The sequence below is a fragment of the Meles meles genome, chromosome 20 (assembly GCF_922984935.1).
Source record: "Meles meles chromosome 20, mMelMel3.1 paternal haplotype, whole genome shotgun sequence".
In the NCBI taxonomy this organism is placed as follows: Eukaryota; Metazoa; Chordata; class Mammalia; order Carnivora; family Mustelidae; genus Meles; species Meles meles.
In genome coordinates, this window is record NC_060085.1 from 32,863,625 (window position 1) to 32,877,506 (window position 13,882).

At 41.6% G+C, this 13,882-nt stretch overlaps 1 protein-coding gene across 3 annotated transcripts in view; it reads right to left on the reverse strand.

The window, feature by feature from the left end:
- ADAMTS9 (ADAM metallopeptidase with thrombospondin type 1 motif 9) overlaps positions 1-13,882 on the reverse strand; it is a 167,724-nt gene that overhangs the window by 69,570 nt on the left and 84,272 nt on the right. For all 3 annotated transcript variants that reach the window (XM_045990179.1, XM_045990178.1, XM_045990177.1), the window contains exons 27-28: positions 8,941-9,102; positions 6,348-6,524 (exon numbers count right to left, since the gene is read on the reverse strand). In XM_045990179.1, coding sequence (XP_045846135.1) covers positions 6,348-6,524; positions 8,941-9,102 — 339 coding nt within the window. The remainder of the gene's footprint in view (positions 1-6,347; positions 6,525-8,940; positions 9,103-13,882) is intronic.

Sequence of the window (13,882 nt, forward strand, 5' to 3'; positions counted from 1 at the left end):
AGAGAAAGGGGATGCAGATCTGCCTACGAATAATGGTTTTGTAGACTCGGCCTGTATTGATTACTTTCCATACTACTTCCTGTACACTTTTTTTTTTTTTTTTGGCTGCCAATTTTCCATTTTATAAATTTTTGGAAAGGGAAGTTGTGGTCTTGAAAATCACCCATGAAAATGATCCCACTTTGGAGGAAATAAAACAACAAGAAGCAAAGGTGGTGGGGCATGGCGATCCACACATTCCAGGTCTTTTTATTGGTAATCGTTCAATAACACAGGGGGAAATGAACCTCAGCCAGGACTTCCCACACAGGTGTGGAGGCTGAGAACCCTCGAGGGGAGAGATGGAGAGCCAGGCTCTCTGCTTATCCTGGCTCTCAGACCGCTGAACTCACGTCTGGGTTATAATGGAAGGGTGAACAGAAGCACACTCTCCGAGAGGAGGTTTTTAAAAGTTCTAGGCCACCAGCCACAAGAGCATTTATCCCTGAAAATGATTACGCAATTGTACATTTAAAAGGAAAGGTAGGATTGATAATTTTTATTTAGTGAACAAAGATCATTAGTAACCGTGAGTGTTCCTCTAAGAGCAATCTGTTATTTTTATCTTTATGATTGTAATGAGGCTGCCAGGGAAAACAGGGTCACTTCTTTAATTACACATGTAATTGGTTTTATTTGTTTAATATGATATTTTCTCCTTCTCCACATGGATGTATAGCTGACTCGTTCACTGTTATATTCTTAGCACCCAGAATAGTGCCTGGCTCACAGTAGACATGTAGAAAGTATCTACTGAAAAATAAATGATGACCACCTCCCCCCTTCTAAAGAACTGTTGACTCCTTCTCCATAAAATACATCTTCCTCGACTGCCCCTACTAATCAGGATTCCCTCCCAACCAATTAGACGTGGACTCAATCTCTACCTCCCACTCCACATTCCAAAATTCCCATTCCTTTCCGTTCCAGGAGGACAACTCGCTGACGTGAGTCAGTGAGAGGACCTACACTCCTCCTCAGGGCCTAATAACCCTCCTTTCCCTGCTTCCCCCACCTTTGGACTTTTAAAAACTGCAAAAATAGAAATCTGCCACGCTATCATGAATATCAGCTGTCAGGAGGCAGGAACAGAGTCTCCCAGAGTCATACAATCACCAGAAACAACGAAAAACAAACAAACAAAAAAACCAACTAAGTTTTATCTCCAATGAGATAGATGCAGGCCAGTGTTTTGCTTGTTCTGATTAAAAACAAACAAACAAACTTATTTTTAATACTCCAGTATGATAGAGTCAAATAGTATATTTATTTCTTTTTTTAAAAGGCACTAGCAGGGGGCGCCTGGGTGGCTCAGTGGGTTAAAGCCTCTGCCTTGGGCTCAGGTCATGATCCCTGAGTCCTGGGATGAAGCCACACGTTGTCCTTGGGCTCTCTGCTCAGCAGGGAGCCTGCTTCCTCCTCTCTCTCTCTGCCTGCCTCTCTGCCTACTTGTGATCTTTGTCTGTCAAATAAATAAGTAAAATCTTAAAAAAAAAAAAAAGGCACTAGCAGTATATCTAAGATGTGTCTTCATTATTAGAAAAAATCTTATGTTTATTAAAAATGCGTAGGCATTTAATATGATATTCCTCATGGTCAAAAATCTTTACTTCATCCTCCTAATCTGGCTAAGGTGATAACATTAAAATGAAACAAGAGATGTTTTGCCATTACCAAAATGTAACCAGTTGTTTGAAGTGTTTATAACCACTGGTTATGGGAATTTACCAATACAGAAATAAATTTGGGTTTTCTGTGGCTGGAGTCAAATGGCTAATGCCAATATTAGCTAAATAATGTTGCGGTTGATGAAGTCTGAGTTGTAGGTATACCTTTTATTGAATAGCAACAGGTGTTTAGAAAAATTCTGAATATGGGCTATTTCTATCCCATGAAGTTGGATTAATGTAGTCACTATACTGACACTGACATTTTATTATAGTAAATGGTCACATAGTCAAAGGGATTCATAAAATCACCCCCCTCGTGGGGTAACATGGCGGCTAAATATAGTGTGTGTTTGCTTAACTTGGCTTCGTACATAATAAATACTCTCTAAAAGTTAGCTATCATCATCTGCTTTGGAGAAGTTACCTGATTTCACACCTCATATAAACCTCAAACTCACATTGGGACTCCCTGATTTTGGTCCTTTTAACCCTCAGTTACCATTCTAAACCACACGTAAACAGGGACTCAGTAGGGGCACGCGCGGAACCAAGAGGCGTCAGGGGTCATCTTTACAAAGTACAATTTTTTCAAAACTGCAGGCTTTCTTAAAACTTCCCAGTTTACTGCGATCATATTTTATTTTTCTTTAACGAGAAATTCTTTCGGAAATGTATTGCAGATGAACAAATAACAAAACTGACAAACACTGAAGTCTTACGGTTATCTGAACACAAAGAATACGGTGTGATCGAATTTGTGCACGTTAGGTTAGTGTTTTTCCTGTCCCTAGCTCGTCTTACATGTTTAGACCCATTTCCTCTAAACACTTGTTTTGTCTTCTGGCTATGTTTTATCATTATCTACAAATTCAGTAAGTGGAACATTCATATTTCATAGTTGAGACTCAGTGAATCAGGATAACAGTATCAGAAAAGGAAAAAAAAACAACAAAATGTTAAGCCTCGTATATTTTGGTTTATATCATTTCCAATTCAGAGTTTTTCTTTCTTTTTTTTTTTTAAGTATCTTTTGAAAATACACATTTTAAACTAGCCAATTACATAAAGCTTGCCAGTTGGCTACTCCAATTCGGGAGAGGGACCGTACAGGTTGGGGGGGATTTACAAAATTAAAATGTATCTTTTTTAAAACCAAAAGAAACATACACATGTACTTCTAATTCACATAGCCTATGTGCCTTTACAGTCTGCTGATAAACACTGATTTTTAAACATTGTATATAAAATTAAATAACATGGAAAAAATAAATATGCTTTATTATATAAACACATAGAAATCTGTACTGCTCAAAATATTCAGATAATACTAGGCTTGGCTGCTCATAACTGTATTCGGAAAGTATGGTGGTGATATTTACAGTCTTTATTTTTGCTAGAGATGGATGCAGTGAGGTGACAGAATACTGTTGTCAACATTTTCTCTTCCTACCTAGGGAAGCTGCAAACTTTAATATGAAAATGAGGTAGACACAAATTCATAAGTTGGCCAGGCAGAGACAAAAGCACAGTTCCTTCGTGAGCTCGTAAATTCTCATTATTCGGGTGGACAAGCATAATTCCAAAGCAAGGCTCAGAGAACACTTCCAGGTTTGTCATGCAAAACCCCAACAAGCAGTTTCTCCTAAGGAGAACCACGGTCTCCAAGATGATCAGCAAGCAGATACACGGGGCAGGGCAGAAAGGAATGCTACGGGACCAGCTTGGACAGGTGACATCACCTGCAAGATCTGCACTTTCATTATCTCCATGGACCTGCTTACTGCCAAATGCTGCGGATTTTTAACCTACTTTCTGCTGTTGGTTTGACAGCACACAGCACTCTTTCCAATGTCCTCTCTAGGGATGGGATATGCAGACTCCCTCATCAGCCGGCTCCCAGGACTCTGCTCCCAGGAGCCGACTGAAAGGTGGATCAGTGTAAGAACCTTATTTGGAAATCAGCAAGTTACCAAGTAAGAGTGCAAGGACACATCCAAAAGAAGCCAGAAAAGGCTGGATTTTTGGAGGTTGTTTTTCACCATCACGATTCTGAATCTGCAATGACACGAGCCAGAACTAAGGGTCTAAAGCGGGTATTTGAACCTGACGTTCACCAACGGTTCCTTTTAGAGACTCTGGCAGCCATGCTAACAGCGATGTGGCAGTTTCTTTCCTAAATACCACTTCTTCATAACAATTGTTGAATGAGGCCATCTCCATTTTGACCTGGGGAAAGGCCTCCTCCCACAGCAGTAGTTGCTTCTGAACACTGTCTTTAGGGGGTGAAAATCTGGAGAGAGAAAGCAACCCTATGGAAGGACTAATTGCTACCCTTGGTCTCTAACAGATCGAGTGGGCTTTCACGAGAAAGCAACGGGTTAGCACCTCAAATACACTTTTTGTTGTTGTTAATTTCATTGTCAGTGACAACGATGAAGCACCATACGAGTGGCTTTATGGCTATTAACACGATTCACTGAGGTATGCTTCAGTTTAGAATTGCTCAGAAATTGTACCAAAGCACCTACAAAAATTAACATAAAAGTAAAATCAAAGTTCTACGTAAGAATCTGAAAGACTGCCCTCACACACACATACACATTTAAGTAATATACTACGAATGTATCTATTTAAATAAAATGCTTTTGATGTCATTTTTAAAAAAATCACAGTGAGAAGCCTTGCCCAGGTGGCCTTGCTCCTAGACCACAGAGGCATTGAAATAGACACTCGAATAACGATTGCTCTACAAAGGAGGCATGAAAATCATATCGGCAGCAAAAACAGTTTCAAAATCCATGTATTCTCTTCTGTATAACAGAGCATTAGCACCTCTCTCCCTCTCTTTGTGTGTGTGTGTGTTTCAGAAAACTGTGTGCAGGCCTAAGAACAACTATAATAAAAATATTAACGTTTTCAGCTAAATTAGCAGGTCAGATTTCAAGATTTAAGCTCTTAAAACATCTGTGGGAGAGGAGGATGATCCTGTGTAAAAAAAATTTGAGTGCTATTTAGAAAGCATTCAAGGAGGAGAATGCTATGGAAACCAATAAAATATATGTTATACATTGTATATAATGTGTAGGCATACACATATATGTATACAGTATATAATATTTTATGATTATACACACACACACACATCCTCTGAAGGTTAAGGGTCACTTTTTGTCAAAATGAAAGAAAAACAACTTTTTAGAGGGCTAGTAGTTTCTAAGACACGTCTCTGAAGTGGTGTTGCTGTTGGCCGAGTGAACAAGATAAAAATACCAGGGGCTCAAGAGGGACAATTTCATGAAAAATAATCTGTCACAGGTGACTGAGGGAAGTGGGAAAGCCAGAGGATGTTCCTGAAATCCCACAGTCACTTCTGATCGTTTTCGAAACGTTCATTTTGGAGGCAGTATCATCAGTACTGCAGACAAAATGCTTTGGGTGGAATATACGGCTGACTCCACGTGGCATTACCTAAGCTTTTGAATGAAAGCCTGACAGCCCAGCTGACTAGCCTCAGAAGAGATGCTACTCTACACTCTCTAGCTTTCTACTAGTAGTTACAGAGCTGGGTTCTCCCTGAAGACTCAGTCTCAGACCCGAAACCCTTGGCTCTTAGAAGCATTAATAGGTATTAGCCATTCCACTTCAGCTCATCTGCTCTTTATCTAGTTTCAGGAATGGTTAAGACTTTTCCTCCGAACCCTCTGGAATAAAAAAGGTTTGCAGATATGACTTCATATACTACTAAATTCAGATTCAGTGCAATTCATGTATTTACAGAAACATTTACTCTATTTACATGAACCAGCCCTAATGGCTCCACAGATGATAACACAACTCAGCCAAAGGAGTGTTTGGACATAGCCGACCTTCTGTTTGCCAAGAGCTGCCCCAGAAGTTTGCATAGTATTTACAGTGGCAAACCTGTCTCACGATGTCAGCTAAGCAGACAGCAAGGGAAGCCTAGCACTGAAGCAAAAAATTGTCTCAAGAGATGGGCTTTGTGTCTTGGGGAAAGAGAGAGAACGTTTCGGATACCTCGAAAGGTTCCAAGTCACTGAGTCCAGTGTAGCTGGTCTTTGCATTTTCACAATGATTTCAGTCTATTTTGTGGGCACAGCCTCTGTGGTCACTGTGTTGAGTTTGTACCCGAGTCACATAGAGGCAAATTACAGTCATGGAAAAAAAAAAAATTGCTTTGGCCTCAATATGCAGGTATCTTCCTCCAAAAGTCAAAACTCCCGTAATTTGGGAAAGGAAAGAATGTCTGCTATTGAATTGTCTGCTGAAATCACTTTGGAACTTAATAACTATATAAACTTATTTCTTTAAAATATCTATATAGACAGTCCTGCTTTCCTATAACAACAACAACAACAACAAAACGGAAGCTACTTTTTGACATTGGCCCCAGGCCTCCATGAGGTACACTTATGTCTGTAAAGTCACTTTGGCAAAATCACAAAACATCAATGCTGTTGTGTGTCGGTATGAAGAAAATCACGGACCACAGCCCAGGTTCAGGGATGCCCTTGTGAGTCGGACAACTGTCTGTCGCCGAGGAGTGCCCCAGAATACCTTGGAAATGGGTCTGTTAGTTAAGACAGTTTGGTTAATAAACATTAAGGGTTAGGGCCGTACCGAACTCCAAGGGCCGGTATTCCATGCAGCGTCTTGAGGACAAACGTGTGTGTTACACTGCTCACGATCTGGAGGCTTATCGTGGATTTCACAGCTCAGATCTGGAAACCGTTCACCGCTGGGCCGCTGACAGACCACCAGTCTTGTCCGTAAGCCTCCGCCACATAGCTTAGTGCACTGCAGGAGGAGAAAGAGAAGCTGCAGTCACTCTGAACACCAACGACAAATCCTACCTTCTCTCCTGTGACAACAATCTCCTCGCCAAACTCTATCACGGCAGTGGGCAAGGGAAGCTTTGAGGCAGACCCAAGCTGAATTACCAACATGTGTATATACAATGGAACTGTCTACCTTAATGGTAGACGCACGTTGCTGAGTGCGTCCTCATCACCTATACTAAGTGTTTCAGAGGCATTCTCTCATCAAGAGGAGACTCTAATATGGGCCCCATTTTACACATGGGACAAGTGAGCTTAAAAGAAGTTAATTCACTCAATCAAGGTAATGCAATAGCAAGTGACTAGGTAAGATTGCAGTCGTTTCTTTGATGGATACGAAACCAAAAATCTAAAAAATAAAATTCCCTACACCACCCAGTACCAAAGAAAGGATGTAATAACTTAGTGGGGTTTATTTTCTGGCAACTTCCAAAAAGCTGTCACCAACTTTTGGCTCTTCTGTGACTCCAATCTCCAGAGACCTTTACGATGTTACGATATTTTATGCTCTCTCCGAATCTCGGGATGACGATGACTTTCCCCGGGAAGAATAAACAATGTGGTGGGAATGTTGGATGAAGTTCTGACTCTGGCTAGACCCAAACTTCTGAGGCAGGAACAAGTTGTATTTCTTGGACAGTGCTGCTGTGCTCACATCCAGGAACACTGACATTTGGCTCTCCTGCTGTGTCAAGGCCAGATCCCCCACAGAATTTGGAATGATCTGGTCTGTGCTGACAGCAAGTATCCCAGTGAATGCGTGTACTCTCCTGGCTTCGGTCCAATTACAGAAGCTTAATCACGGGCCCCACAGGACAAAACTCTATGAGGAGATTTGGGAAACCCGTAATACATGAGTCTTGAAGCCTGACTCCCCCTTCCTGCCTTTCATCAAAGCCTTCCAGAATGACGTACTGTCAACAAAAGTCAACAGAACACTCTGTTACGACTTCCTATGATTAGCAGGTTATGGAAAGTGTGGACATGGGATTTCGGTTAGCCAGGAGTGTGGACTAACGTGCCCATCCATCTCATTTGTCTTTGTGCCCCTCTTGGCACTGGGGTCTCCAAGATGTTAATCCTCATGTTTGATTTTATAAATTTTACAGTCAGGACAGACCAATGCAACAAGCTCTACATATGTGCTCTCCCTGTGGACTCGAGAGTAGAGAGATACATTGTTGGTTAATTACACACAAAACAGTAAGCATCTATACCCTACACAGAAGAGCAGCTGAAAACCCTATTTGATACTACTACTGCTACTACTAACGATAAACATTAGTAGTAGTAATGATGATGATTATCATTATTATAATAGCAGTTAACTCTAATTGAAGACAATGTGCTAGGTATTTGATACGCACTATCTCATACCGTAGTCATGAATTGGTGCCATTATTATTCCCATTTATAGATGATGCTACAGATGTTTGGCAAAGTTACGTAATTTACCAAGGCTACAAAGTTTATGAGAGTCAGGGATGGGAGTGGAATCCAGTTTTGTCTGCTCTAAACACTCTACTGCCCCTCATTGGTCATAGGATGCCACTCTTTTTTTTTTTTTTTAAGATTTTATTTATTTACTTGACAGAGAGAGAGATCACAACTAGGCAGAGTGACAGGCAGAGAGAGAGGAGGAAGCAGGCTCTCCACTGAGCAGAGAGCCCAATGTGGGGCTCGATCCCAGGACCCCGGGATCATGACCTGAGCCGAAGGCAGAGGCTTAATCCATTGAGCCACCCAGGCACCCCGCCACTCTTAAAAGGTAAGAGGTGAAGAATTCTCTCTATCATTAAAATGCATCACCTCCGATGGGAATAACAGCACCTGTTCATTCTGGTTTCATCAAGCATTTGAAATCCTAGGATTTGGTTTCATCAAGGATTTTAAGGATGCCATGGGAGCAAGAGAGCATCATAAACACCCCAAAACTATGAAAAAGATGGTAACACTTTCATGGACCAATTTAACACATATTTCCAATTTCCTTAAAAAGGCCCATAATTTGGGGCGCCTTTTTGTGCTGCCTAGTTAGGGGCTGCCCAGTTGTGATTTCTCTCTGTCAAAAAAAAAAAAAAAAAAGCCCATAATTTAATCAGCAGAGGTGAACACACAAGTTAACCTAGCATTTATCTGCATGCTTTTCTAATGTTCCTCTCCTAAGTATTTAAAAACTGTCTCTAATTGGTAATAAAGGCACTCTTAAAATGGTCCAGAATTAAGACAGTTCTCCTACATCATCCCAAATCAAGAAACTTTCACTGGAACTCGTTCTCCATCCTTATACTATGAACGGCAGCACAGTGTGGTCAGCAAACTCGCTCTGTGTTTCTTTCCAAAGGACACAACACAAACAGATGGCTCTCTCTCACCTCTCCCCAGTTGCCATAAGCCCACTGAGGACAAGGGCCAGATTCGCAGGCTCTCTGCTCATCGGGTTTTATCCTCTCCGCGCAGTCATTTGCGGCGTATCCGTTTTCGTCCTGACATACCACCACACGCCGCTGGGACCCACCAGCACAGGTACTGGAACACTGAACACATCAGACATGAGTCAGCAGGTTAATCCCCACCTCGACCTGCAGCTCAGGGACACAAAAAGTGGCTGGTTGGAAGGTCAGAGACAAGTGTGACAGAATGCGCTCTCAGGTCGTCCAGACAATGGACAGAAAGCAAGCACAAGAACTTCCCTTCTGTGGGGCTTTCTCCTGTACATGCCTTCTAAACCCTTGGACGGCAGAAACAGGGCTTCTCCTTTCCGCAAATCAGGACCTCAGTAGGTGTTCAAAAGATTCCCCCATGAATGATAATGTCTGGTGACTTCCAAAGCAGTCCCATTTATTGTTCTCCTTTAACCCCTGTGCATCCCTGAGAAGTACAGACATGTTGATGGACACCATAGTTTATGAGAAACTCTTTTCTTTTCAAAATCCAAGTGCTTATTTAGATCCAACAATTGACTGCCCTTTCAACACAGAGGTCAAATCACCTGCTTAACGACACACCAGTTATTGAAATTGAGCCTCCATATCAACTCATTCAATTACCCAAAGCATCATGGAATGCCACTTAGACATCATTTCCTCACAGGGAATGTTCCATTCTCTCCCTTCACAACAACCCTGACTTCAGTGGCTGATGGCAGCAAGATATGTTTTTTAATTTATTTTTCCACTTCCACAAGGACCTTAATTGGATTCCATATTGATAAGCCTCTCTTCAGGGGTACTTTCTGTCTACTGTTCTCTCTCATGGTTGTCACTGAATTATGTTTGCGTTTCAGCTAATTTCCCACACGAGCTTGTCATAGTTCTCTTATTTATCTATATCTTGAGTGTTTTTTTTTCTTTCCACAATGCTCTTATCTTTTCAAAACCAGTGTGTTTGCTAGTATCCTCCACTCTGACCCTTAACTTGTAAAATCAGTTTGCCTATTAAAAAAACCAACTAGTCCTCAAAGCAGTGCAATTCCCGTGAGTTATTTATCAAGCCTCCAACTGCACTGGCAACTTTTTTTTTGTTTAGTTCTGGGTTCTGATGGCAGATATGTGCTTTTTAGGAACCCCAGCTCAAACCAGGGTTACTTCAAAATACCTGCAAACAATGCTTCCTGCTGGTCGGCTTTTTCCAAATAAAGCTGTGCATTTATTTTTGGGCTTAGTGCTTTGGACCTAAGCTCAATTTCTCTGCCTATACTGGACAAATTATGTGTTACTTTAAAATACATTGGGTTTAATTTTAAAATGTTGAACAGGAAATCCGATTTACGACTTCTCTCTGAGAAAACACTTAGGCAATTTCTGATTTATAAAAATTTCATCTCTATTCCATGAGGATTCTGATATAATGACTCTGAACTTGAACACACTTGTTTTCTCTTTTTAAACAGCTTAGGACATCACAGAAAGCACAGCATTATTATTTTAATTGACTTTGGGGACCAGAATGTATAATGTTAGAAAGGAACTTCCATATTGCAAGTACATCTGTAATATATATTTTGGCCCTTGAATCTTTCCCTTGATAATACGACCTTGGATCATTCTTTTACTATCTCACCTGTGAGCATTACTGCCTCAATGAAACGGTAAGCTCCTTGAAGGAGGGGTCAATGTCATGACCTGTGTTTCTGTTAGCTCCCATAGCACCTATCCTGGGTTATGTACACCACTGCCTGTCCAATTAAAGTCAGTGGAAAAACAACTCCATAAACCACAAGCTACCCTCCCTCCAATATGGCTGACTGGAGCAAAGCTGGTCACCTGATGTAAGGACAACCAATCCACTGGCTACCCCGTGACCAATCAGATGTTTCCTACTGAAAATGTGACCAAAGAGGTGGAGATAGTGCTTTGTTGGGGCCAAGCAACTACACTGTACAGTCTTGAACTATCTGAACTCAGGGCCTGTTTGGGTCTTTATGATCCCATGGACAAGTTAAGTGTTGTACATAATTTTTCTCCAGGTTCAATTTGGCCATTTTTTTTTTTTTTTAAATTAGCAGGGATTCTTAGTTCTATTCCATGTCACAGAATTTCACTTTCAACTTCGTTAATAATCTGCCTGTCTTTTTTTTTTTTTTTTAAAGACTTTATTTTTTTTATTTGAGTGACAGGGAGAGAGAGAGAATCTGAAACGGGCTCTGCACTGAGCACAGAGCCCAACGCTGGCTCCATCCCACCACTGCGAGATCGTGACCTGAGCCAAAACCAAGAGTCAGACGCTTAACCAAATGTGTCACCCAGGCACCCTGCTGCAATCTTCCTGTCCTTTTAAGGGGACATATTTCCCTAGGTAAACATTTCTCCGAATAAAACCTGCACCCATCATTCACATCGGCCAGAGTAAGAAGGAACAGTCTTGGCAGGAACAAGAGGTGAGGGGCATCTGTTTTTCTTACCTGCCTAGCATACTTCCCCTCCTATCTGGAACCCCAATTCTCCTTAAAGGGACCATTTCTTCTCCAATGGATATCATCTTGGTGGGACTACCTACTCAAATACACTGCCCTTCCCGGTCAACGAGTGGGCAGGTAGAATAAGCTGGGTCTATGAGACTTTCCTGAGAATTTGAATCCTGAGCAGGGTAGATGAGAGTTTAAAGGGATTTATTAAGACAGAAATTTCCTATGGTAGTTATCCTCTAATTTCTGCTCCGTCTAGAGAGGGGTTGGCAAGATACAGCATGAAGGCCAAATATGGCCTGCTACCTGCTTTATAAATAAAGTTTTATTGGAACACAACCATGCCCACTCGGTTATGTATTGCCTATACCTGCTTTTGTGCTCCAGCAGGAGAGCTGGTTAGTTGTGACAGAGACTATATGATCCACATCACAGAAAAGACTTACTATCTGGTCCTTTGCAAAATAGATTTGCCAACCGCTGAGTGAGATCCCTGGGGATGCTCTGCCCTCTGTCTCTACTGGGGCCAAATGAAAAGTGCTGTTTGTTTTATTTTCACTTGTGGCAGCTGCTTTTCTTTTGTTCACAACCAGAGACTCCTAATTGGTAACAAGGGGGAAAACCTCACACAGGGTTCAGGTTCATGCAGAAATGTATTATCAAATGACGTTTGTATGCCGGGATCCACTGAAAACATTAGATTTCCATCCCTCAGTGTTTATGATTCTTTGCTGCCTTTCCTGCCATGGAAAGCAGGGAGACTCACACAGTTTGTGTACTGCACCAAGCAAAGATGCATGTACATTCCACACACTCCTGGGAGCAGGTCAGGCACAGCAAGCTAGAGCTGAAAAAAAATCACATTGTCCATCTTCAGCCTCACTTAACTTAGAAAAAAAAAAAGCCCCAAACAAAAAATAGGCACAATGAGGCAAAGAATGGTATTGCCCATTGCTGAAAAAAGGTTACTTAATCCTCCCTAATTGGGAACACTGCCCAAGGGCAGAATCATTCAATTTTAAAAGAATGCATCATCTCCAAATGTACTCCTAAGTAAGAATAGCTTTGAATTTTTTTTTTTTTTAAGGAGTTCTGGTGCTATCATTCGAATACACATGTGAGTTTTGAAATTTTTCAACCAGAAAAATTGTGGGACACTCAGTGATTACCTCCATTGATCACTCTTTAACTTTTCTGAACCCCAATTTTTTTTTTTTTTTTTTTTACCTCAGGCAAAGGAAGCCTTAAAGTGGAGAGCAAGCAAGGTGAATGAGAGCAAAGGTCCTGGGCAATGGAGCAGATGTCCTGCCTACAACCAATAATTTTCATGAGTCAAAATGCTCAGTGGCTAATCAGTATTCAGAGGAAAGGAAATCTTGTTTACTGAAACATAACTATGGTGGGAGGCAGTTTCCTTCTAATGCTTTTTAGTTCAGAAATAATTAAGCACAATTAGTGGTACGAGAAGAAAACTAAGAGTAAACAATTAAAATGAAGACCCCAGAGTGATTACTGGACTCCTTCTAATTCCCCACACCTCAACAGGGTCCCTTGCTACCTTACCCCTCCTGCAATTCCATTAGACATGTCCAGTATTCCACAATATAATGATTTGGGGACAATTATTCAGTCGAAAACCCAAAAAGATTCTATGCCTATTTTCCCTGTGACTATTAAATATCTTTCAAGATCTTCCTAGTGTGAAGGACAATGATAAGAATAATGAGGAAGTTCTCACTCTGGGTTGGGGGGACAGGAAGGGTGCAAAGGACCTGACTGCTGTCATCCCATTTGTTTCTTACCACAACCCAGAAAAGCTAGAATTATTGTTTACTTTGTTTTACAGATGAGGAACCTGAGGCCCATAGAGAATAGGGGACCCACTAAAGACTTCAAAATTTGAAAGGGCAAGTCTTCGGCTCAAAATCATCTTCACTGGGAGGTTGTGCCGTTGGCCATCAGGCATGGTACTTCTACCCCAAGCACAGAATTGTCTAGACTACTGTGGCCCCCAATCCAGGACAATGAACCACTACTACAAATTACACAGCAACCGTGCCACTTTGAGACTCTGCTCACTTGGAAAATAGCGAGAAGGAAAATGACCTAAGAGCTCCCTTTCAGAAAACTTCCTCGGTCCTTATGGGTAGGAGTTGCATGTGGCTCTAGCCTCTGGGATTCCTCTTCACGTCATCATGGTCTTCCCAGCACCGCCTCGGAGCCACGAGATCTTGTGGGCCAGCGGGGACATACCCCTTCCACCCAGGTCAGGGAGTTTACAGCAGACACTATCGGGGAGCACCTTTTCAGGGACTGCAATGAACCCAGGATGGTTCGCCCGAAACAGATGAAAACATACAATACCAATCCCTTGCGAGAAAAAAGGTATTTCTAATCTGTTTGCCTCCCAA